A 26,145-nucleotide genomic window follows, 5' to 3' on the forward strand; every position below is an offset into this window, starting at 1 on the left:
CATAAATAAATAAGTGTACTGCTGCACAGCCTAAGCCTGATTGATACTGAGAGCAGTGAGTTTGGACAGAGAGGGGAACAGAGAGAGACACAGGTAGCTCAGACAAGCGACTCTTCCTCTCTTATCGATTCTGTGCTAATGGATTAAGTGGTTAGCCCCTCCTTTCCTTCTTTATGAGCTCCTGTAATCTGCTCTGGTTGACTGCAGTCATATCTATGGGAGGCCTGGTGGTAGGCTAGCTAGCCTATGCATGCTAATGGGGCGTCAAAGGGAACATGCTATCATAATCCCAAAGACTATACCAGAGAGAGAGAGGTAGACATTTAAGCTACTGTACGCACAGTATCTACTGTATCAGCCAAATGTAGGCTAAATACCTGAATGCTCCTCGTCAATGTAACTGGTATCTCCCATGTTGACACAAGCCGTGGACCTCGTACCAGATCATCCAACCATTAAACTATGATATTGGTATGGTGCAGAGGATTATGAATGTACGAGGTGCCGTGTATCCTGACAGACACTAACACAGTCACTGACAGCACACAGTCACTGACAGCACACAGTCACTGACAGCACACAGTCACTAACTGCACATCAGCCACACACAGGACTAAGTTATACCTGTCTCACAATACTTTACAAGCATTTCGCTACACTTGCAATAACATCTGCTAACCATGTGTATGTGACCAATAAAAATGTGATTTGATTTGAGCCGGCCCGGGCTGGCATGGTTACGCATCCACCATAGTTGTTGGACCCATGCTGGGAAAGGGCAATGTGAAAAGGAAATGTTCCAGGTCAGCAAAGTACTAGTGTGAAAAGCGTTTTACTGTCCCACTCCCTACTGCTACCCCCAGACAGGCCTGGAGAACGGCTAGAGAAGTCTTTAACATGCACTGACTGCACATACTAACACTATGCCAGGTGGGTAACACACTTACTAACGCGCTATGGCAGGTGTGTAACACACTAACGCGCTATGCCAGGTAGGTAACACACTAACAAGCTCTTACCCTGTTTGCCTTTTTAAAGTTGTAGCCAATAGCAACAGTCATTTTAAAATGAAAGAGAGAGCCTCTAGACTAGGAGGAACCTAAGTGAAAGCGTAGAGCCACAGATCCTTATCGATCCATCTATTGGATTAGGGCTAAACAGGGAAATTAAATGAGGGGGGGGTGTGAGCCACCACAGGTCAGTGGATAGATGCATAATGAGGCAAAGCTCCACTTGTTTCTCAGAGCAGAAAGTAGGCCAACGTATGAAAGGCTGTTTAATGAAGCTCCATCGCCCTGTTGCTGTTCTAGCAAAGACTAGTAGGCGTAAGCTTCTGTGGGGCATCGGCATTATTACAGTGGTGTTACATAGCAGCAGCAAAGTTGGAGGGGCAAAGTCTAAAGAGAAGTTTCTGTGCTGAAACAGCGCTCCGCAATAACAAGTGCTGACCTTGTGCACGAACACACACACACACACACACACACACACACACACACACACACACACACACACACACACACACACGTTAGCGTTCAGTCTCACTGCATGGTTTTACAGCAGGAGCTGAAGAGTGGATGGAGCGGAGCAGGAATTAACGGGGACGACTAAACTAATTACCACAGGGGGCTGACACTGCTTTCCTTCCTGGGACTGGTGAGAGAGAAGACAGCACAGTGGCCGTGTACCAGATCCCAACCTCATTCATATGAGATATAGCCTTGATTTTAACTAGCTAGATCACGTTCATGTAGCTCCTGAGATGTGAAACACTTCTCCAGGCATGGTGAGATCTGTGCAGTTTGCAATAAAGACGGAACGTGGATAAAAAAGTAATCTTAACATGACCTTTATCGGTGGACATTTTTAAAAGAAATCTTAAAACACATTTTTAGCTTTGCTTTTCCTTAGGGTGCTTGCTAGTTTTTCAATTTGTCATTCTTTAGTTTTTTTTATCTCAAGTTTGTGTTTATTTTCATTGTTTTTTATTTGTTGCAATGTCTGAAATGTGCTGTATAAAGAAAGCTTGATTTGATTTCTGTAGTAGGGAAGATTTTCTTGTGTGGAGTTCAGCTACATTTTTAAATTCCATACAGCTTGATGTTACTGTTGTTTCAAAAACACCAAACAACAATCCCTCAATGGCATGTATTGATTACCTGGATTAAAGAAGGACAGTTTACCACATAGCCAAACATATGGCAAGTGGTGAAAAAAAGGGACTGAATTAAAATGATCTAGGCCTGTTTCAAAGGTAACATTTTGACCATAGCCCATTGTCCTAAATTGGAGGTATTAGCAGCAGTTAATGTACACAAGTCCCCTTTCAGCTAGTCCTCATTAGAAAGTGCTGACACAATACAGTATTGTCATCACAGTCCCCCAACCACCCACTCTAAGCAGGGGTGGTACCCATCATCTTTCCACAGCAGGCTGGGTCGTGTTCATTAGGGAACACCAGAAAACATTTTGTAATGGAAAACGAAAAGTCCCAGTAGTACATCCCTGTTTCAGTTCACTTTCTTCTGTTTGACTCCTAATAAACATGACCCTCTCCCAACCCAAACAGGAAGCATTCACATTCTTCTAGGTCTAGGAGATTGCTTATAGTAAGCATGTGAGAGGACTCCCAAAGACTAGAAATATGAGGCTAACTTGACTTTTAAACCCCAATCCTAGTCGGAGACAAGATAACCTTATCTGGACTCCTTTTCAAACCCCAGACCCCTATACTATCTTGCCTAATCTTTTGCAGCTTTTGCGTGCAATATGCAGCTGAGATGTTGACTTATCTGAGACAATGGTATCACTGACTGTGACCAATCAAAACCCTCACAGTTGTAATGATTACAATAGGAGAGCTTTGCCTTTACTATCAATTCGATTTGGGTCGTGTTTATATTTGACATTCGGCAATATTACTATTTTGGACTATCATTTGAAAATGGAAATGCAGAGAACACAACACACTATCGTTTGAGTGTAGGACAGCCTCTGTGGAGAGTAGGAGGCCTTACCTTAGCCTTGCCGGTGCTCTGTAGGATGTGAACCAGGGCACTGGCCATCTCCTCCTTGTTCTTCACACTGAGGCCAGGCTCCAGGATGGAGCACAGCAGCATGTAGTTATTGGTGATGTACTCTGCAAACTCCTTATATGACTCCATAGGCAGGATACTCATGCTCTGGTATCGCGACTTGAGCCGAATCATAGGTCCGGGAGTTTTCCCTTTGTTCGGGTTGGGCGTGCTCACAGAATACCACTTCTCCACAAACTGGCGTCCAGTGACGGCACCGACGGGAATGTTGACCAGGCCCACATAGTTGTTCTTGTCCTTCTTTTTCTTTTTGTCCGACTCCTTGTACAGGTGGACAGTGACACTTTTGACGGAAGGTAAGTTGTTGAACTCAAAGTGCTCTCCCCAGAATACATTGTCCATTTTGAGTTTGCAGGTAGTCCGTGCGTAAAGCGTGTCGTCCAGACACAACTCACAGAAATACCTTTTCTTGGCTGGAAGGTCCTTGGCCTCAATAATCCACAATTTTAGAAGGTTCTCCACACGCCGACTGTTGTCCTGTGAAAAACATCAAACATGTGAGACTTTTCCTGGGTATTTTGGCATGTATTCTATTGTACTGTTATTATTTTCTTCCACAGAGGGCCCTATACGCTAGATAGCATTTGGTTTACTTTGTTAGGATGTACAGCTCTCCTTAAGTTTTCCATCCATTTGTCCCTCTCGGCAGATGACCGACACGAAAAGCATTTGGTTCCAGTGGAAGTGGTTACCTGTGAAAGTATGGCAGATGATTAAGCCCTTTAGGTTATGAATCATGAAAAACACCCATATGATGGCCTGTGTGTATCAATCTTTTTTTTTATTTTTATGAACCTTTATTTAACTAGGCAGGTCAGTTAAGAACAAATTCTTATTTACAATGACGACCTACATACCCAACCCTGCTTTAGATTGGGTATCACACACTCACACACTCCAGCTGAGCTGCAGGGTCTGCACAGTGCACACTGATACCAGACTAAACAAAGCCTGGACAGCCATTGAAATCCTCTTGCACTTGATAATGAGAGAAACGCTTGTCGTTTTTTTGGCTGACCCCGTCAAACATCCTCTCGGTCACAGAGCCAATGTCTGTCCAGCTGGCAGCGTGCTTTAGTATAATAGGCAGTAAATCCTTGTGAATGGGGACCCCTCGGAGTTCACCTCTCAGAGCAGATCCACAGAAAGCAGGAGCATGGAGATGCCAACAGATGGGTCAGACAGACACACAGGCCCCTACCGGGCAGGAAGCGGAGGGGCGGGGAGTCCCTCTTCCCTAACAAATGCCCAGCCACACACTCACAATACTCAAAGGCACTGGCTGCTTGACAGAAAGTCAGAGACCTGCAGGTTTTCAGATATATGTAATGGCGACGAAATGAAGAGTATATTAAACACAATGCATTATGTACAGAGGTTTAGGATCCTAAGAAATACTATTAAAATGAGTCAGCAGTCAGCGAGCCTTGAGCTGCGACAGTCATGACAGGCAGTGGTGGTGGTGGGGGGTGGGCTCACCTCGAAGCAGAAGTCCTGCCCCAGGATGCTGCCGTGCACCGGTTTGATCAACACCTCATCCTCCATGCTGAGATCTAAAGCTTCTACTGCAATGCTGGGGCTGAGCAACGACTCGTGAGACCGCGATTCCTTCAGCCTCGGCATCAGATGGGATCTGGGGGAGAAGAGGAAGAGACACGGTCAGTCAGTCAGACACATACAATGTGTCAACGCAGGCAACAGCCAGTGCGATGTCCCACACAGAGAGGAAGGCTGGGGGAGTCATGTGAACCAAAACCAGACTGGTGTTGTGGGTACACCCTGTCAGATGCCACGGGATCTGGCTCTATGGGGTTGGCATGACTGGGCTCTCTAGTCTCTCCCAGCTGGTAGCTCTTCTGCTTGGACGTCTTTTTGGTGGTATGGCAGGTGGGGATGCTGCTCCAACACCATGCTTTAAAGTGCCTCTGGCAAATGGCAGAGCACAGCTGCAGAAACAGGGAGGTTGCATTCTTACTGGTCACTTAGTCACGGATAGTAGGAGTGGGAGAAGAAGACCAACATCATGACTGTTAAAGGTGAACGGCAATAACACAGCTCAAGAGAACAATTGATATCCTTGAAGTGAAAGAAGCCAAGAAAGCCATACTACCCACAATAAAACATACTACCCCCAGTAAAACACACTACCCCCAGTAAAACACACTACCCCCAGTAAAACACACTACCCCCAGTAAAACACACTACCCCCAGTAAAACACACTACCCACACTACTTGCAGTAAAAAAATACTACCCACAGTAAAACATACTACCCACAGTAAAACATACTACCCCCAGTAAAACACACAACCCACAGTAAAACATACTACTATACTACCCACAGTAAAGCATACGGCCATACTACTCACAGTAAAACATACTACCCACAGTAAAGCATACTGCCATACTACTCACAGCAAAAATACTACCCACAGTAAAATATACTACCCATGGTTATACATACGACCCACAGTAAAACATACTACTATACTACCCACAGTAAAGCATACTGCCATACTACTCACAGCAAAAATACTACCCACAGTAAAATATACTACCCATGGTTATACATACGACCAACAGTAAAACATAATACACCACAGTAAACTATACTACCAACATTAAGCCATACTACCCCCAGTAAAACATTCTACCCACAATAAAACACACTACCAACAGTAAAACATACAACCATACAACACCACAGTAAAACATACTACACCACAGTAAAACATAAAACCATACAACACCACAGTAAAACATACTACACCACAGTAAAACATACTACACCACAGTACAACATACTACCCACAGTAAACATACTACCCCCAGTAAAACATACTACCCATGATAAAACATACTACACCACAGTAAGCCATACAACCCACAGTAAAATATACTACCACAATACCCACAGTAAAATATACTACCATACTATCCAGTGAAACATATTACCCATGGTAAAACATACTACCCTTGGTAAAACATAGTACCCTTGGTAAAACATACTACAGTACCATACTATCCACAGTAAGCCATACTACAGTACCATACTACCCACAGTAAGCCATACTACCCACAGTAAAACATGAGAGCGGATACAGATAAAGATATTTGTGCAACCAAGTAACTTCAAGGGTTCCTTTTAGTTTTATTGGTTCCATATATGAGTTCTACGTAAAAATCATAGGATCCGTAATACACGCTCCGTCTTCAATCCACAACTCAACTGTATTTTAATGACTGAAAAATACAAAAAGCCAATTAAGTCTCACAGATAATATAGACAGAGAGAGTAGAAGAAATGTTTGCCCCTACAGTGCATGTTCATCTTTTCAGTTGTTCTGTAAGTGGTGTTGGTTAACTCATGCACATTACAATCAATGTCTAGGAGGATAAGCAGGGCAATTAAGCACCTGCTGGGCTGCAAACAGATATCTGCTGACTCATCGCTCCCCTGGCTCTCCATTGGCTGCATGAATTAAACATGGCTCTACTTCCTGCCTCAGGGGATGAGTCTGGAAAAAATCCTCAGGTAATGAATTTGTCGTCGTATTCTCTAGTTCAACTTATCAGTGTGGGGACAGAGTGAGAGACTGAGAACGATACAGAGAGATAGGCATAACTGGCAGAGCTGAGCGGACTAATAGAAAACTTCCTCTCTGAGAAGCTAGATCCCTTACGGGAAAACTTTTAGCATGTCGGTAACATTTTAAAATGGGAAGCTCTGGATGGATATTGTTCTTGGTGACTATCTTACAAATGTGAGTTTAAAGTCGCTTACAATAAGTCTAAACTAAATTAAACAAATAGACACAGTTGTACTAGCGCCCATGCAATACTGTTATAGTGGTCTTTGAAAAGGAATGGGTCGGTTTCCATAATATCGGATCAATGACATACATTTTTATAAGCATATTTCTAGTCAATGGCAAACAAGCTTCAGGATTTTTAGACCAAACTCCACGGCAGTAGGCTAGCTCTGTAACTCATGTTGCAGTCTGTTAATGCACTGTGCTGACAACTTTTCTGATTTTTAATTCACTTATTGAGAAAGAGATTAATGCTCGTCTGATGGAAGCTATTCAACCTGCGTTCTGTGGCTCAGCATTTACCTAATGATCGTATCAATGCCACTGCAGGCTGTTGGGGCCCAAGCACACATACAAGGCCATTATGTAGTGGTTGTTCCACTGGATATCATAAGGTGAATGCACCGATTTGTAAGTCGCTCTGGATAAGAGCGTCTGCTAAATGACTTAAATGTAAATGTAAAATGTAATGAAATTAGCATTGTTTCAATGAACTCATTGGACTTAAAGGATACAAGGTGTAAGCAGGGCCAGGACCGCTTAGATTTTTTGCCCCCTAAAACAACCCGTTTCCAGCACACCGTCATTTTCAGTAAACAAATCTGTGCACCAAGATGCAAATCGATGAGTGGTACAGCTCCTGACAGAGCTGGTGTAACTGAGTCAGGTTTGTAGGTATCCTTGCGCGCACACGCTTTTTCAGTTCTGCCCATAAATGTTCTTTAGGATTGAGGTCAGGGCTTTGTGATGGCCACTTCAATACCTTGACTTTGTTGTCCTTAAGCCATTTTGCAACAACTTTGGAAGTATGCTTGGGGTCATTGTCCATTTGCAAATGGGAAGACCCATTTGCGACCAAGCTTTAACTTCCTGACTGATGTCTTGAGATGTCGCTTCAATATATCCACATCATTTTCCTCCCTCATGATGCCATCTATTTTGTGAAGTGCACCAGTCCCTCCTGCAGCAAAGCACCCCCACAACATGATGCTACCATTGTGGTGGGATGGTGTTCTTCAGCTTGCAAGCATCCCCCTTTTTCCTCCAAACATAACGATGGTCATTATGGCCAAATACTACTTACAGTACTAGCACATTTAGATATTTTGATGTATGAAGGGATAATTTATCAATAGCATATTCTACTCTAGTATTTCATGAGGTTATATGTATTGCTGTTCGCCAGACAAGTGGCACTACCGTACAGACAGGTTCCATTGATATCATTTAAAAATAATATCAGGAAAAAATAATATCCAACTCCATACTGATATTGTTGTTCATGTTTAGAAACCCCAGAGATATTTTATCTGGAGAAAAAAAAAAATATGTTTCACTGATTTTGTCACCAACATTCAAGGGATTAAGAACACAGTGCTGGCTTAGTAGTGTCCCAAATGGGAGAATCAACATTTGGAACACAGACAAATCACAGGATGTAGATGATGTCAAGCCTTATAAAGTGAAGATCCGGTGATGCTGCCAAGGAACTGGATGGCTTATAGGAGCCTGAATAACATAACAGGAAATAACAAGGCCATTAAGCGTGGAGAAACAAGTGCCTTTGTGACTCGGCTGAGTCAAAAGGAGTGCATTACTAAACACAGAACATACTGGAGATATAAAAATAATGAAAATATGGATACAGTAACATGTCTGTATGTATACAATAGACTGGCACAGAATGAAGAATATAACTCAGTCAACACGAGCTTCAGATTTCTATGCTATAATGTTTTCAGATCCCTCTATGCTAACAACGTAATGAAGAACGCTCTTTATTTTCTGCATTCAATCCTTCTTTTAACTCATGTGGCCTTGCCATGTAGATCATGCTTATTTCTTCTCATTCTACTCTCATTTAGAGTGAGTAAGAGGCATAACTCTGTTTTGTAGTGTTATTACAGCAGATGTAGGCTATTTCATGCAGTCTTCTGGGTTGCCAAGTAGCGACCTTTGCTGGGCGTAGCAGTATTGCACTGTATTCAAACTACCACATTAAATGCACAGTACAGCATTTCACTATCTACCCTGTATGCAGTTGATTTGCCATCTGTTGTGCAGTTCCAGTCCGTTAAAGTTAAAACACAAAAGGAAAAAAAGGTGTAACAAAGACTTAACAGATTTGTAAAATATTTTATGCGAATAAAGACGAGCCTATTCATCGTTATTCATTGCTGCAGCCATCTCCAAGTTTTATCTCAGATATATCAGTTCACTTAGCGGCTTTTTGACAGTTATTTTTTTAAATCCCGGCCACCTCCAAAATGTTTCAAACACTCTCTACTAACAGGAAATGTGCCTCGCGAAGGACCCTAGTTCCGAATAGGAAACATTAGAGCAAAGATGTCCGACAAAATAACAGGCAGAAAGCATGTTCTAGTGTAGGAAAGAACTAACATGGAGGCTATGCAGAAATAGGCTATTCTGTGCCTCTGAAGAACGTCAGTTTTTTTCTGATTTAATTTAGCTTTTGTATTGTGTATAATAAAAAGGTGTATTTTAATGTGTATAGTGCATTCAGAAGGTATTCACACCCCTTGACTTTGTCCACATTTTGTTGCATTACAGTCTGAATTTAAAAAAAAAATGTATTTGGATATTTGTCACTGGATCACACACACACACACACACACACACACACACACACACACACACAATACCCCATAATGTCAAAGTGGAATTATGTAATTTTGGGTTGACATTTTTACAAATGTATACAAAATGAAAAGCTGAAATGTCTTGAGTGAATACGTTTTTTAACCCCTTTATTATGGCAAGCCTAAATAGTCACATAATAAGTTGCATGGACTCAATGTGTGCAATAATAGTGTTTAACATGATTTTTGAATGACTACCTCAACTCTGTACCCCACACATACAGATAATTGTAAGGTCCCTTACTCGAGCAGTGAATCCAAACAGATTCAACCACACAGACCAGGGAGGTTTTTGAATGCCTCGCAAAGAAGGGAACCTTGGGTGGGTAAAAAAAATTAAGAAAGCAGACATTGAAAATCCCTTTGAGCATGATGAAGTTATTAATTACACTTTGGATGGTGTATCAATACACCCAGTCACTACAAGGATAGAGGCGTCCTTCCTAGAGGTCGACCGATTAAAAGGAATGGCCGATTAATTAGGGCCGATTTCAAGTTTTCATAACAATCGGTAATCGGTATTTTTGGCCACCAATTTGCCGATTTTTATTTTTATTTATATATATATATATACTTTTTTTAATCATATTTTTTAACTAGGCAAGTCAGTTAAGAACACATTCTTATTTTCAATGACGGCAAGTAGGAACGGTGGGTTAACTGCCTTGTTCAGGGGCAGAACGACAGATTTTTACCTTGTTAGCTTGGGGATTCAATATGCAACCTTACGGTTAACTAGTACCAATGCTCAAACCACCTGCTTTACATTGCACTCCATGAGGAGCCTGCCTGTTACGCAAATGCAGTAAGAAGCCAAAGTAAGTTGCTAGCTAGCATTAAACTTATCTTATAAAAAACAATCAATCAATCAATCATAATCACTAGTTAACTACACATGGTTGATGATATTACTAGTTTATCTAGCCTGTCCGACAAAATAACAGGCAGAAAGAGCGGACTAATAACTGGCAGACTAATAACTGGCAGAGCTGAGCGGACTAATAGAAAACTTCCTCTCTTACGGGAAAACTTTTAGCATGTCGGTAACATTTTAAAATGGGAAGCGTTGCATATTATCGATGCGGTGCGCATTCGCGAAAAAGGACTGTCGTTGCTCTGTGTACCTAACCATAAACATCAATGTCTTTCTTAAAATCAATACACAAGTATATATTTTTAAACCTGCATATTTAGTTAATATTGCCTGCTAACATGAATTTCTTTTAACTAGGGATAATGTGTCACCTCTGCAACAGAGTCAGGGTATATGCAGCAGTTTGGGCCACCTGGCTAGTTGCGAACTGTGTGAATACTATTTCTTCCTAACAAAGACAGCCAACTTCGCCAAACGGGGGATGATTTAACAAAAGCGCATTTGCGAAAAAAGCACAATCGTTGCACGACTGTACCTAACCATAAACATCAATGCCTTTCTTAAAATCAATACACAGAAGTATATATTTTTAAACCTGCATATTTTGCTAAAAGAAATCCAGGTTAGCAGGCGATATTAACCAGGTGAAATTGTGTCCATTCCCTTGCGTTCATTGCACGCAGAGTCAGGGTATATGCAGCAGTTTGGGCCGCCTGGCTCGTTGCGAACTAATTTGCCAGAATTTTACGTAATTATGACATAACATTGAAGGTTGTGCAATGTAACAGGAAGATTTAGACTTAGGGATGCCACCCGTTAGATAAAATACAGAACGGTTCGGTATTTCACTGAAAAAAAAGTTTTGTTTTCGAGATGATAGTTTCCGGATTCGACCATATTAATGACCTAAGGCTCATATTTCTGTGTGTTTATTATATTATAATTAAGTCTATGATTTGATATTTGATAGAGCAGTCTGACTGAGCGGTAGTAGGCACCAGCAGGCTCGTAAGCATTCATTCAAACAGCACTTTCGTGCGTTTTGCCAGCAGCCCTTCGCAATTCTTCAAGCATTGCGCTGTTTATTACTTCAAGCCTATCAACTCCCAAGATTAGGCTGGTGTAACCGATGTGAAATGGCTAGCTAGTTAGCCAGGTGCGCACTAATAGCGTTTCAAACGTCACTCGCTCTGAGACTTGGAGTAGTTGTTCCCTTTGCTCTGCATGGGTAACGCTGCTTCGAGGGTGGCTGTTGTCGATGTGTTACTGGTTTGAGCCCAGGTAAGAGCGAGGAGAGGGACGGAAGCTATCCTGTTACACTGGCAATACTAAAGTGCCTATAAGAACATCCAATAGTCAAAGGTATATGAAATACAAATTGTAGAGAGAGAAATAGTCCTATAATTCCTATAATAACTACAACCTAAAACTTCTTACCTGGGAATATTGAAGACTCATGTTAAAAGGAACCACCAGCTTTCATATGTTCTCATGTTTTTAGCAAGGAACTTAAACGTTAGCTTTTTTACATGGCACATATTGCACTTTTACTTTCTTCTCCAACACTTTGTTTTTGCATTATTTAACCTGTTAGGGCTAGGGGGCAGTATTTACACGGCCGGATAAAAAAACGTACCCGATTTAATCTGATTATTACTACTGCCCAGAAACTAGAATATGCATATAATTATTGGCTTTGGATAGAAAACACCCTAAAGTTTCTAAAACTGTTTGAATGGTGTCTGTGAGTATAACAGAACTCATATGGCAGGCAAAAACCTGAGAAGATTCTGTACAGGAAGTGCCCTCTCTGACCATTCCTTGGGCTTCTTGACTCTATTGAAAATTTCGGATCTTTGCTGTAACGTGACACTTCCTACGGCTCCCATAGGCTCTCAGAACCTGGGAAAAAGCTGAATGATGTCTTTGCAGCCCCTGGCTGAAAAACATTAGCGCCTTTGGTAAGTGGTCTATCAGAGGACAATGAGACTGAGGTGCGTGCACGAGGCGACCCCATGTTTTTATTTTCTCTCTCTTTGAACTAAAACACGGTTTCCCGGTCGGAATATTATCGCTTTTTTACGAGAAAAATTGCATAAAAATTGATTTTAAACAGCGGTTGACATGCTTCGAAGTACGGTAATGGAATATTTAGAAATTATTTGTCACAAAACGCATCGGGCGCATCACCCTTCTTTACCCTTTCGGATAGTGTCTTGAACGCACGAACAAAACAGAGGATATTTGAACATAACTATGGATTATTTTGAACCAAACCAACATTTGTTATTGAAGTAGAAGTCCTGGGAGTGCATTCTGACGAAGAACAGCAAAGGTAATAACATTTTTCTTATAGTAAATCTGACTTTGGTGAGGGCTAAACTTGGTGGGTGTCTAAATAGCTAGCCCTGTGATGCCGGGCTATCTACTCAGAATATTGCAAAATGTGCTTTCACCGAAAAGCTATTTTAAAATCGGACATAGCGAGTGCATAGAGGAGTTCTGTATCTATAATTCTTAAAATAATTGTTATGCTTTTTGTGAACGTTTATCGTGAGTAATTTAGTAAATTCACCAGAAGTTTGCGGGGGTATGCTAGTTCTGAACGTCACATGCTAATGTAAAAAGCTGGTTTTTGATATGAATATGAACTTGATTGAACAAAACATGTATTGTATAACATAATGTCCTAGGATTGTCATCTGATGAAGGTCATCAAAGGTTAGTGCTGCATTTAGCTGTGGTTTGGGTTTATGTGACATTATATGCTAGCTTGAAAAATGGGTGTTTGATTATTTCTGGCTGGGTACTCTGCTGACATAATCTAATGTTTTGCTTCGTTGTAAAGCCTTTTTGAAATCGGACAGTGTGGTTAGATTAACGAGAGTCTTGTCTTTAAAATGGTGTAAAATAGTCATATGTTTGAGAAATTGAAGTAATAGCATTTCTAAGGTATTTGAATATCGCGTCACAGGATTCCACTGGCTGTTACGTAGGTGGGACGATTTCGTCCCACCTACCCTAGAGAGGTTAAACCAAATTGAATTTGTTTCATTATTTATTTGAGGCTAAATTGATAGTATTTATGTATTATATTAAGTTAAAATAAGTGTTCATTCAGTATTGTTGTAATTGTCATTATTACAAATAAAAATTAAAAAAAACGGCCGATTAATCAGCATCGGCCTTTTTTGGTCCTCCAATAATCGGTACCAGCGTTGAAAAATCATAATCGGTCGACCTCTAGTCCTTCCTAATACAGTTGCCGGAGAGGAAGGAAACCGCTCAGAGATTTCACCATGAGGCCAATGGTAACTTTAAAACAGTTACAGAGGTTCATGGTTGTTATATGAGAATCTGAGGACAGATCAACAACAATATAGTTCATCCACAATACAAACCTAATTGAGAGAGTGAAAAAGCCTGTACAGAATAAAAATATTCCAAAAACATGCGTCCTGTTTGCAACAAGGCACTAAAGTAATACTGCAAACATTTTGGCAAAGCAATTCACTTTGTGTCCTGAATACAAAGTATTATATTTAGGGCAAATCCAATACAACTCATTACTGAGTACCACTCTCCATATTTTCAAGCATAGTGGTGGCTGCATCATGTTATGGGTATGCTTGTAATCGTTAAGGACTGGGGAGTTTTTCAGGATAAAAAAATAACTTAATGGAGCTAAGCACAGGCAAAATCCTAGTTCAGTGTGCTTTCCACCAGACACTGGGAGATGAATTCACCTTTTAGCAGGACAATAACCTGAAACACAAGGCCAAATCTACACTGGCGTTGCTTACAAGAAGACAGTCAATGTTCTTGATTGGCCGTGTTACAGTTTTGACTTAAATCTGCTTGAAAAAATATGTCAAGACATGAAAATGGTTGTCTAGCAATGATCAACAACCAATTTGACAGAGCTTAAAGACTTTTGAAAATAATAAGAAAATGGGCAAATATTGTACAATCCAGGTGTGCAAAGTTCTTACAGACTTACCCAGAAAGACGCACAGCTCTAATCACTGCCAAAGGTGATTCTAACATGTATTGACTCAGGGGTGTGAATATTTATGTAAATTTGATTTTTCATTTGTCATTCTGGGGTAGTGTGTGTAGATGGGTGAGACAAAATATATTTCATCCATTTTGAATTCAGGCTGTAACACAACAAAATGTGGAATAAGTCATTTTAAGAAATCATGTGACTAAACTAAATAAAAAGAAACCACACTATGAAACAAAGATAAATTATATAAAGAATGATAGTAAAAAGCTTTGGGGCACTTTAAATGAAATTTTGGGAAAAAAAGCCAACTCGTTTCCTTCATTCATTGAATCAGATGGCTCATTCATCACAAAGCCCACTGATATTGCAAACTACTTTAATTACTTTTTCATTGGCAAGATAAGCAAACTTAGGGATGACATGCCAGCAACAAACGCAGACACTACACATCCAAGTATATTGGACCAAATTATGAAAGACGAGAATTGTACTTTTGAATTCCGTAAAGTCTGAGTGGAAGAGGTGAAAAAATTATTGTTGTCTATCAACAATGACAAGCCACCAGGGTCTGACAATCTAGATGGAAAATGACTGAGGATAATAGCAGACAATATTGCCACTCCTATTTGCCACATCTTAATGTAAGCCTACTAGAGAACGTGTGCCCTCAGGCCTGGAGGGAAGCTAAAGTCATTCTGCTACCCAAGAATAGTAAAGCCTCCTTTACTGGCTCAAATAGCCGACCAATCAGCCTGTTACCAACCCTTAGTAAACTTCTGGAAAAAATGGTGTTTGACCAGATACAATGCTATTTCACAGTAAACAAATTGACAAGAGAATTTCAGCATGCTTATAGAGAAGGACACTCAACAAGCACAACACTTACACAAATTACTGATGATTGGCTTAGAGAAATTAATGATAAAATGACTGATCATAGTCTGCTGCTGGAAAAACTTGTGTTAAGGCTTTACACCCCCTGCTATAATGTGGATAAAGAGTAACATGTCTAACAGAACACAGAGGGTGTCCTTTAATGGAAGCCTATCAAATAATCAGGAATTCCCCAAGGTAGCTGTTTAGGCCCCTTGCTTTTTTAAATTTTTACCAACGACATGCCACTGACTGAGTAAAGCCAGAGATTCTATGTATGCGGATTACTCAACACTATACATGTCAGCTATTACCGCGACTGAAATGACTGCAACCCTCAACAAAGAGCTACTGTTAGTTTCAGAGTGGGTGGCAAGGAATAAGTTAGCTCTAAATATTTCTAAAACTAAAAGCATTGTATTTGGAACACTGACTAAAACCTAAACCTCAACTAAATCTTGTAATAAATAATGTGGAAATTGAGCAAGTTGAGATGACTAAACTGCTTGGAGTAACACTAGATTGTAAACTGCCATGGTCAAAACATATTGATGCAGTAGTAGCTAAGATGGGGAGAAGTCTGTCTATAATAAAACGATGCTCTGCCTTCTTAACAACAATATCAACAAGGCAGGTCTTACAGGCTCTAGTTTTGTCGCACCTTGACTACTGTTCAGTTGTGTGGTCAAATGCCACAAAAAAGGGACTTAGGAAAATTGTAATTGGCTTAGAACAGGGCAGCACGGCTGTCCCTTGGATGTACACAGAGAGCTAATATTAATAATATGCATGTCAATCTCTCCTGGCGGAAAGTGGAGGAGAGATTGACTTCATCACTACTTTTATTTATGAGAGGTATTGACATGTTGAATGCACCGAGCTGTCTGTCTAAACTACTGGCACACAGCTCGGACACCCATGCACACCCCACAAGACATGCCATAAGTCCAGAACAGACTATGGGAGGCACACAGTACTACATAGAGCCATGACTACATGGAACTCTATTCCACATCAAGTAACTGACGCAAGCAGTAAAGTTAGATTTTTTTTTTAAAGAAGAAAAAAAAACACTTTATGGAACAGCAGAGACTGTGAAGCAACACAAACATTGGAACAGACACATGCATATACATACACACACACACACGATAACATACGCACTATACATACACATGGATTTAGTACTATAGATATGTGGTAGTGGTGGAGTAGGGGCCTGAGGGCACACAGTGTGTTGTGAAATTTGTGAATGTATTGTAATGTTTTAAAATTGTATAAACTGCTTTAATTTTGCTGGATCCCAGGAAGAGTAGCTGCTGCTTTGGAAGCAGCAAATGGGGATCCATAATAAATACAAACTTTTTGCTTTTATAATAGCAGCATATCTGTGCACCTGAGCTAATTTTCTAGTCTCATAGCCAAGGTTCTGAATACTTATGTAAATAAGGTATCTGTTTTTTATTTTTAATACATTTGCAAACATTTCTAAAAACCTGTTTCGCTTTGTCATTATGGTATTGTGTGTAGATTGTTGAAGATTAGTTATTTTTTTAAATCCATTTTAAAATAAGCTTGTAACGTAACAAAATGTGGAAAAGGGGAATGGTTTGAATACTTTCCAAATGCACTGTAAGGCCTTGGCCTTCCAAACCACACCTGCACACTTTCTTTTTTTATTTATTTGATTTTATCTGTATTGTTTTATTAGGTGCAAATAAATTAAACCTAAATATTAAAATTCATATCAGTTTAAATCTTGAATAAATAAATACACACTAAACTGAAGTCTTGCAAATAGCAAGCTGTTTAAAATAAGTGCTGCGACTGGGAAGACATTATATCACATTGGCTTAGAAGTGTGATGACATGTTTTTGCCTCCTTTTGGCAACTATTCCACTGCTAAGAAGATGTCCGATTGCTTCTGGAAATTGGATGTGACAGGAGTTTGGATTTAATGAGCACCAACACTTTATTTCAGACTCCAGAATCCTTCCATTAAAAGAAAGGCCTCTCTGTCTAGCGTGTGTGTGCGCGCGTCAGGCACAGAGACCCCAGCAGGCATATCACAATGCCTTTTTTACAGGCCAGTAAAACAATGCCATGGCAGAAACCATTAAAGCCCTTAATATTTTCTCCAACATCCTTCTTCTCTTTTGCAGTCAGAGAAGCTGTGCTGCATTAACGGAGGTAGTGTTGGTCTGGATTCAGACCTCTATGGTCCCTGCTTCAGCTTCTTCACATTCACATGAGCTGATATTCAACATGGAGCTCCATGTGAATTAAGATTAAGGAAAATATCAACTCTCTATACATCACACACACACACACACACGGGTAGAGCTGATTGCCACTTCTCTATTGAATATTTCAATAGCTTTTAGAATAGCAGCATATCTGTGGATGCCTTTCAAAGTAACATTGTTGAGATTACAGAGTGAACTACAGTGTTGTGCATCTATTCTGACACAAAGGAACACTGCTGCCTGGCTAAAAGCAAATGAAGAGGTCTACTAGCAGCAAATATTTAATGTGACACGCCATCATTCAAAATGTCAATTATATGACTCTGTAAATGAAAACCAGAACCAGATGAATCAGGAGCTGGGAGTAGAGCTGGGACCACAAACTGAAAATGATCGACACCGACCATACCGATCACTTATAGCAGGCATTTTGCTGATATGATTCATTATGATAAGTAGTCTATGCTAGAGAAATGGAAGGTTTGGATTGAAATAAGTTTTCTACTATGGGTTATTGTTAATGGGACAGTTGAAGGCTACAACCATCAAACTAGTAGTAGTAGTTTAAAGGATAAAAACAACAAAAACATGTTATAAACTTCTTCTATTTATTAATGTTGATTAATGGATTTTTGTCCATATCGCCCAGCTCTAAACAGAGACTACCACATAGCATCAAAACATGAGAAACACCCGCAATGTCTATAGACAGATAATGAGATGCCAAGCCCACAAAGCCTATATGTAAATGGAGCTTGTTAAGCGTTCCTAACACACTGAGATGAAGACAGTACAGTTTATTAGATGTGGCGGAATACTCACCAGACATTCTAGCAGAGTCCCCGGAAACAATCGGAGTGGGGGGACGGGGACGAGGATGATGAGGGAGCCGTCTCAAAGTTCCATTTTTTGCTGAGAGCATGGTGGTGCTCATTCAGCTTTCACAGTGGGCTGCTGCTAGCTGCTATTAGCCTTGTGCTCGCCTTCCCTCCCTCCTCCCCTCTTCCCACCCCTTCCCTCCCTCCTCTCCCAGTCTGTCTCCTCTGCACTCTTTATTCTAGCCCCACTGAGAGAGACAGCCTGCCCTACTTCCTCCCCTGCTCCTCTCCTTTAAGGGCAACGGCTTTCTCTCTCCTTCTCTCCCTCTATCTGGCTGGCGGAGGACTGCTCGGAGCCGAGCGTCTTGCGCTCTCTCTCTATCCCTCTCCTATCCTTCCTTTTCTCTGTCTGTGTGCGCGCAGCAGAAGAAGGCTGTGTGGCGTGATGTATCTCTGCCCCCCGCTGCCGTGTGTGTGTACGTACGTGCGTGCGTGCGTGCGTATTTGTGCGTGCGGTGTTTTGTCTTGGTGTCTTTGTGACAGACCGGCCTGCTCCCTGCACAGGGACCTGCCTCCGGGGAGTAGTGAGGGGGTGCGTGCGGACAGTACAGGGAGAGGCCATATGCTATGCTCTGTCAGCTTTGGGCTAATTGGTCAATCAGATCTTTTGGAGCTGTGCTCTGTTCAGAAGAATTCAGAAGCCTTGTTCATAGGCTGCATTCACTAAAGTTGTAGAGAACAAGGGTAAAGCATAAGCGGCCATTATCTTTCCTACACTGTCAGAAGAGGGACAGTTATTGACAGCCATCTCTGAGAAGACTTTCAGTCACTGGAGGCACACTCACAATGCTACAATTAACAATATACACACTTGATAACTGTCAGGTTTTTATTGTTTCTATGACAACACTGCATAAAGTAAATGGTATCTTTGCTTCCCCGGCAACAGACACTTTTCTCGGATAAGTGAGCAATTTTCAGCCAATTTCATTTTCTAGACTTCACAATATGTTTTTTTCTCCTTTCACACAAATTATTGTGTCTCTCTCTGGAATCTTACATGGAAGTGAGTGCAGCTTGAGCCACACAACTATTTCTGACACATTGCTCGCGTCACCACAGAATTCTGGTACCTTGAGGGCTTTCTGCTTACCTACCACATTAAAACATTGAGTACTCCAGAGGGGGCTAATATAGATAGGTTGCTAAGTAGTACTATATTAAAGGTGGCATAATGTAAAAATATGTAAAAACAAAGACCTCTTAGTAAAGAATAGGAGAGATGGAGAAATCACAGCCTAAAACCAGGACTGATAGTCCTACAAGGTGATCATCTCCTGCTTAACGGCCCTGTAACGATTAGCTACCCAATTACAGGCAAGGACTAGCTACTCACACAGAATGAATAAGTATGTGCGTGAATGCATGCGTGTGTGAAACGATGAACCACACCGAACGGTTAAGGATTGGGTTAAGCTCTCATTTAAATCAAATAAATCCAAAGTAACAAGACAGGGGCTTTGTGACGATGAGTGGGATTCACTGCTGTAAGCATTATAGCTTACCACTTCCATTGGCTGGTCAGATCACTGCTCAGTCAGGACAGTGGCCTCTGGTAGTTCTGCATCAGCATATACTGTAACCTTCAAAATCAACAACATCACCACTACAACTGTCCTAACCTGTAACCTTCAGCATCAACAACATCACCAACACAACACTGTCCTGACTTGCACCCATTATGATGTCATCTCCAGTAGCTCAGCGTGACATTTCTGGGCTAGTGGGATTGACAAAAATCTGTCTTGCAGCAGACAGAATCCTGTTTCTCTGCAGTCATTGGGATTTGATTCACAACAAATGTGCTTAATGTCAGGACATAACACTGATGGGAAACCCGGTACAGCACCACCAGTGTAATCAATCAACAATGCCGTCTCCTCCTGGCATGGTGTTTGCTGCTGGCCCTGGAAGGCTCGGAGTCTGATAGGAATAGAGCGGGCTGCATTGACATGCAGTCTGTCAGTGAGAAGATCTCAGAGTCATTTCCCATGTCAGACAGTGTTGAGAAGGAACAGAGACATGACATGATGACAGCCTCTGTCAAGCAGTAGCTCCCCTCCCCGCCTTCTTCCTGCTCCTGACAGGAGTTACCATATAGGCCTGCAATATTAAGTTGTTCTGCTCCAAGCCCATTGAGCACAGTCATGATGCCAGGAACATTTGGCGGAAGGTCTCGGCAAGAGCCTGTTCAAAATCAAACACACTGATACAAGGACCAAACGTACGGTCTGTATACAAGCCAGCTGTATGTTACAAGTACAGTAGCTATCAAATACAATGCATTTGCTGTAAAAGTTAAAATGTGTAATTTGACCTGACATTTGGAAAAAGACTGACCCTGCTAGGTGTTCTGCTATGGCTTCAACAGTGAGTGGGTGTGGAGAAACGCATTTGTCTAGACAGTAGGGATACAATGGGTTATTTTCCTTAAGTGTTTTTTTCCCCTTCTCTGAATGAAGTCTCTTGCAAGTCTTACCAACCTCTCTGAAAAGAAAATGCCCTATATAAAGGCTACATACTGTATTGACAGAATAGGTTTTTCAATGATTTTTGTGTATCTGTGAATGTTGCTTATTTTTGGAATAGAAACAAGTGTTGTTTTGTGTGGGTTAAAAGCTCTGACCAATAAGAAATTGTTAGCTGATGATTGCATGATAAGCCTCAAGCTCCTCCAGCTGAAATTGTATTTGAGACATATATGTTTGATAACAGATGCACCAGACTGAGTGAAAGGGCATAACTTATTATTCCCTCTCAAATCATAGGCTAGTAAGCTTTTATACAGACTCATGAAATAACCTTTATCGGAATAAATCAATCACATTTGAAATGAAAGATGGAATGGAGATATGACATAAGTTTGTGATTAGACAACAAAGTGTATTGTCGACCCTAATGGAAGTGTATGGGTCCAGTCATGAGGCATTTATAAGTTATATTATTCAAGAATCAATAGGTAGATACAGTATATCATTCATTTAAATGACCATTGAAAAGCAGGAAATCGTACAGATTTTTACTTTAATAATAGGCTATCCTACAAGAAGAGTAATTCCCTCACCTTCTAGAATGTAATTCGACATGCCAGTTATCAAATAAAGCACAAATCTCTGAGACTCAAAAAGTGGCAAATATCGTTCTGACAGCGAGGCCAAATCCTCATCCTGTCTTTATTATGCACCACATCCACATTGCTCATCCCTGCCTGCCTGGGACTACTGCCAGTAAATACCTGAGTGATATTAAAACAGTCAAGATGCCTCTGAGGACATACAGTACAATATTGATTGATCTATTTAGTGCATTTCCTGGGTAAAGTTACGAGTCTACTTATTTGGTTTCCGAATCAGTGGGCTATATATTTATAGTGTAGAATGCATGGTCAGTGAGTCAGTCATTGAGCCAGTCATTGAGTCATTTGGGTGTGCAAGTGAGTCAGTCATTGAGACAGCCAGCCAGTCATTGAGACAGCCAGCCAGTAAGTCAGTCATTGAGACAGCCAGCCAGTCATTGAGCCAGCCAGCCAGCCAGCCAGCCAGTCAGTCATCGAGCCAGCCAGCCAGCCAGTCATTGAGCCAGCCATCCAGCTAGTCATTGAGCCAGCCAGCCAGTCATTGAGCCAGCCAGTCAGCCAGTCAGTCAGTCATTGAGCCAGCTAGCCAGCCAGTCATTGAGCAAGCTAGCCAGCCAGCCAGTCATTGAGCCAGCTAGCCAGCCAGCCAGTCATTGAGCCAGCTAGCCAGTCATTGAGCCAGCCACTGAGTCAGTCATTGGGCCAGCCAGCCAGTCAGTTTTTGATCCAGCCAGCCAGTCAGCCAGCCATTGAGCCAGCCAGCCAGTCAGTCAGCCATTGAGCCAGCCAGCCAGTCAGTCAGTCATTGAGCCAGCCATCCAACCAGTCATTGAGCCAGCCGGCCAGCCAGTCAGTTATTGAGCCAGCCGGCCAGCCAGTCAGTCATTGAGCCAGCCGGCCAGCCAGTCAGTCATTGAGCCAGCCGGCCAGCCAGCCAGCCATTGAGCCAGCCGGCCAGCCAGCCAGCCATTGAGCCAGCCGGTCAGCCAGCCAGCCATTGAGCCAGCCGGCCAGCCAGCCAGTCATTGAGCCAGCCGGCCAGCCAGCCATTGAGCCAGCTAGCCAGTCATTGAGCCAGCTAGCCAACCAGCCAGTCATTGAGCCAGCTAGCCAGTCATTGAGCCAGCCACTGAGTCAGTCATTGAGCCAGCCAGCCAGCCAGTCATTGAGCCAGCCAGCCAGCCATTGAGCCAGCCAGCCAGCGAGCCAGCCAGCCAGCGAGCCAGCCAGCCAGCGAGCCAGCCAGCCAGTCAGTTATTGAGCCAGCCAGTCAGTCAGCCATTGAGCCAGCCAGCCAGTCAGCCATTGAGCCAGCCAGCCAGTCAGCCATTGAGCCAGCCAGCCAGCCAGTCAGTCAGTCAGTCAGTCAGTCAGTCATTGAACCAGCCAGCCAGCCAGTCAGTCATTGAGCCAGCCAGCCAGTCAGTCAGTCATTGAGCCAGCCAGCCAGCCAGCCAGCCAGTCAGTCATTGAGCCAGCCAGCCAGCCAGCCAGTCAGTCATTGAGCCAGCCAGCCAGCCAGCCAGTCATTGAGCCAGCCAGCCAGCCAGTCAGTCAGTCATTGAGCCAGCCAGCCAGCCAGTCAGTCAGTCATTGAGCCAGCCAGCCAGCCAGTCAGTCATTGAGCCAGCCAGCCAGCCAGCCAGTCAGCCATTGAGCCAGCCATCCAACCAGTCATTGAGCCAGCCGGCCAGCCAGTCATTGAGCCAGCCGGCCAGCCAGTCATTGAGCCAGCCGGCCAGCCAGTCATTGAGCCAGCCGGCCAGCCAGTCAGTCATTGAGCCAGCCGGCCAGCCAGTCAGTCATTGAGCCAGCCGGCCAGCCAGCCAGCCATTGAGCCAGCCGGCCAGCCAGCCAGTCATTGAGCCAGCCGGACAGCCAGCCATTGAGCCAGCTAGCCAGTCATTGAGCCAGCTAGCCAGCCAGCCAGTCATTGAGCCAGCTAGCCAGTCATTGAGCCAACCACTGAGTCAGTCATTGAGCCAGCCAGCCAGCCAGTCATTGAGCCAGCCAGCCAGCCAGCCAGCCATTGAGCCAGCGAGCCAGCCAGCCAGTCAGTTATTGAGCCAGCCAGCCAGTCAGCCATTGAGCCAGCCAATCAGTCAGCCATTGAGCCAGCCAGCCAGCCAGTCAGTCAGTCAGTCAGTCATTGAGCCAGCCAGCCAGCCAGTCAGTCATTGAGCCAGCCAGCCAGCCAGTCAGTCATTGAGCCAGCCAGCCAGCCAGTCAGTCAGTCATTGAGCCAGCCAGCCAGCCAGTCAGTCAGTCATTGAGCCAGCCAGCCAGCCAGTCAGTCAGTCATTGAGCCAGCCAGCCAGCCAGTCAGTCAGTCATTGAGCCAGCCAGCCAGTCAGTTAGAGCCAGCCAGCCAGTCAGCCATTGAGCCAGCCAGCCAGTCAGCCATTGAGCCAGCCAGCCAGTCAGCCATTGAGCCAGCCAGCCAGCCAGTCAGTCATTGAGCCAGCCAGCCAGCCAGTCAGTCAGTCATTGAGCCAGCCAGCCAGCCAGTCAGTCAGTCATTGAGCCAGCCAGCCAGCCAGTCAGTCAGTCATTGAGCCAGCCAGCCAGCCAGTCAGTCAGTCATTGAGCCAGCCAGCCAGCCAGTCAGTCAGTCATTGAGCCAGCCAGCCAGCCAGTCAGTCAGTCATTGAGCCAGCCAGCCAGCCAGTCAGTCAGTCATTGAGCCAGCCAGCCAGCCAGTCAGTCATTGAGCCAGCCAGCCAGCCAGCCAGTCATTGAGCCAGCCAGCCAGCCAGTCAGCCATTGAGCCAGCCATCCAACCAGTCATTGAGCCAGCCGGCCAGCCAGTCATTGAGCCAGCCGGCCAGCCAGTCAGTCATTGAGCCAGCCGGCCAGCCAGTCAGTCAGTCATTGAGCTAGCCGGCCAGTCAGTCAGTCATTGAGCGAGCCGGCCAGCCAGTCAGTCATTGAGCGAGCCGGCCAGCCAGTCAGTCATTGAGCCAGCCAGTCAGTCATTGAGTCAGCCAGTCAGTCATTGAGTCAGCCAGTCATTGAGTCAGCCATTGAGCCAGCCAGTCAGTCAGTCATTGAGACAGCCAGTCAGTCATTGAGCCAGCCAGCCAGTCAGTCAGTCAGTCATTGAGCCAGCCAGTCAGTCAGTCATTGAGCCAGCCAGCCAGCCAGTCAGTCAGTCATTGAGCCAGCCAGCCAGCCAGTCAGTCAGTCATTGAGCCAGCCAGCCAGCCAGTCAGTCATTGAGCCAGCCGGCCAGCCAGTCAGTCATTGAGCCAGCCGGCCAGCCAGCCAGTCATTGAGCCAGCCTGCCAGCCAGTCAGTCATTGAGCCAGCCAGTCTAGTCATTGAGCCAGCCAGTCAGTCATTGAGTCAGCCATTGAGCCAGCCAGTCAGTCAGTCATTGAGCCAGCCAGTCAGTCAGTCAGTCATTGAGCCAGCCAGCCAGTCATTGAGCCAGCCAGCCAGTCAGTCAGTCAGTCATTGAGCCAGCCAGTCAGTCAGTCATTGAGCCAGCCAGCCAGCCAGTCAGTCAGTCAGCCAGCCAGCCAGTCAGTCAGTCATTGAGCCAGCCAGCCAGCCAGTCAATCAGTCATTGAGCCAGCCAGCCAGCCAGTCAGTCATTGAGCCAGCCAGCCAGCCAGTCATTGAGCCAGCCAGCCAGCCAGTCAGTCATTGAGCCAGCCAGCCAGCCAGCCAGCCAGTCAGTCATTGAGCCAGCCAGCCAGCCAGCCAGTCAGTCATTGAGCCAGCCAGCCAGCCAGTCAGTGAGCCAGCCAGCCAGCCAGTCATTGAGCCAGCCAGTCAGTCAGTCATTGAGCCAGCCAGCCAGCCAGCCAGTCAGTCAGTCATTGAGCCAGCCAGTCAGCCAGTCAGTCATTGAGCCAGCCAGTCAGTCATTGAGCCAGCCAGTCATTGAGCCAGCCAGCCAGCCAGTCATTGAGCCAGCCAGCCAGTCAGTCATTGAGCCAGCCAGCCAGTCAGTCATTGAGCCAGCCAGCCAGTCAGCCATTGAGCCAGCCAGCCAGTCAGTCAGCCATTGAGCCAGCCAGCCAGTCAGCCATTGAGCCAGTCAGCCACTGAGCCAGTCAGCCACTGAGCCAGTCAGTGGCAGTCAGCCACTGAGCAGTCAGCCACTGAGCCAGTCAGTGGCAGTCAGCCACTGAGCCAGTCAGCCACTGAGCCAGTCAGCCACTGAGCCAGTCAGCCGTTGAGCCAGTCAGCCAGTCAGCCAGTCAGCCATTGAGCCAGTCAGCCATTGAGCCAGTCAGCCATTGAGCCAGTCAGCCAGTCACACTGAGAAATCAATAGCTCAACACGGCCAATTGAAATATGGTACATACAGTAGAGTATCAGCCCGAATTCGTGACTATAGTCAAGAGAAAAACAATATTGGTATCAGACTAAAACGAAGGCAGCAGCTTGCCATCTAAAAAAGGCACCAGTCTATTTCCTATTTCTCTTTCTTAAAGATAGCTCCACTATTTCCTGGTTGCTAAAATTCAAATAGTTTGTTAAATTTCAGTTTATGTGACAAAACTAGCAAGGATAGTGTAGAGCAGGGGTACTCAACTCTTACCCTACAAAGTCCGGAGCCTGCTGGTATTGTGTTCTGCCTAATAATTAATTGCACACACCTGGTGTCGCGGGTC

The 26,145-nt window shown here is 43.8% G+C and overlaps 1 protein-coding gene across 4 annotated transcripts in view; it reads right to left on the reverse strand.

Moving 5' to 3' along the window:
• Nucleotides 1-26,145, reverse strand: part of dab2ipa (DAB2 interacting protein a) — a 128,244-nt gene that overhangs the window by 28,574 nt on the left and 73,525 nt on the right. For 3 of the 4 annotated variants that reach the window (XM_029717778.1, XM_029717779.1, XM_029717780.1), the window contains 3 exons: nt 4,572-4,725; nt 3,686-3,784; nt 3,015-3,569 (listed from right to left, as the gene is read on the reverse strand). In XM_029717778.1, the coding sequence (XP_029573638.1) occupies nt 3,015-3,569; nt 3,686-3,784; nt 4,572-4,725 (808 nt within the window). Of the gene's footprint in view, nt 1-3,014; nt 3,570-3,685; nt 3,785-4,571; nt 4,726-18,388; nt 18,560-26,145 lie in introns of those variants that run through there. The other variant, XM_029717781.1, reaches the window with a different exon arrangement.

The sequence above is a fragment of the Salmo trutta genome, chromosome 27 (assembly GCF_901001165.1).
Source record: "Salmo trutta chromosome 27, fSalTru1.1, whole genome shotgun sequence".
Taxonomy (NCBI): Eukaryota; Metazoa; Chordata; class Actinopteri; order Salmoniformes; family Salmonidae; genus Salmo; species Salmo trutta.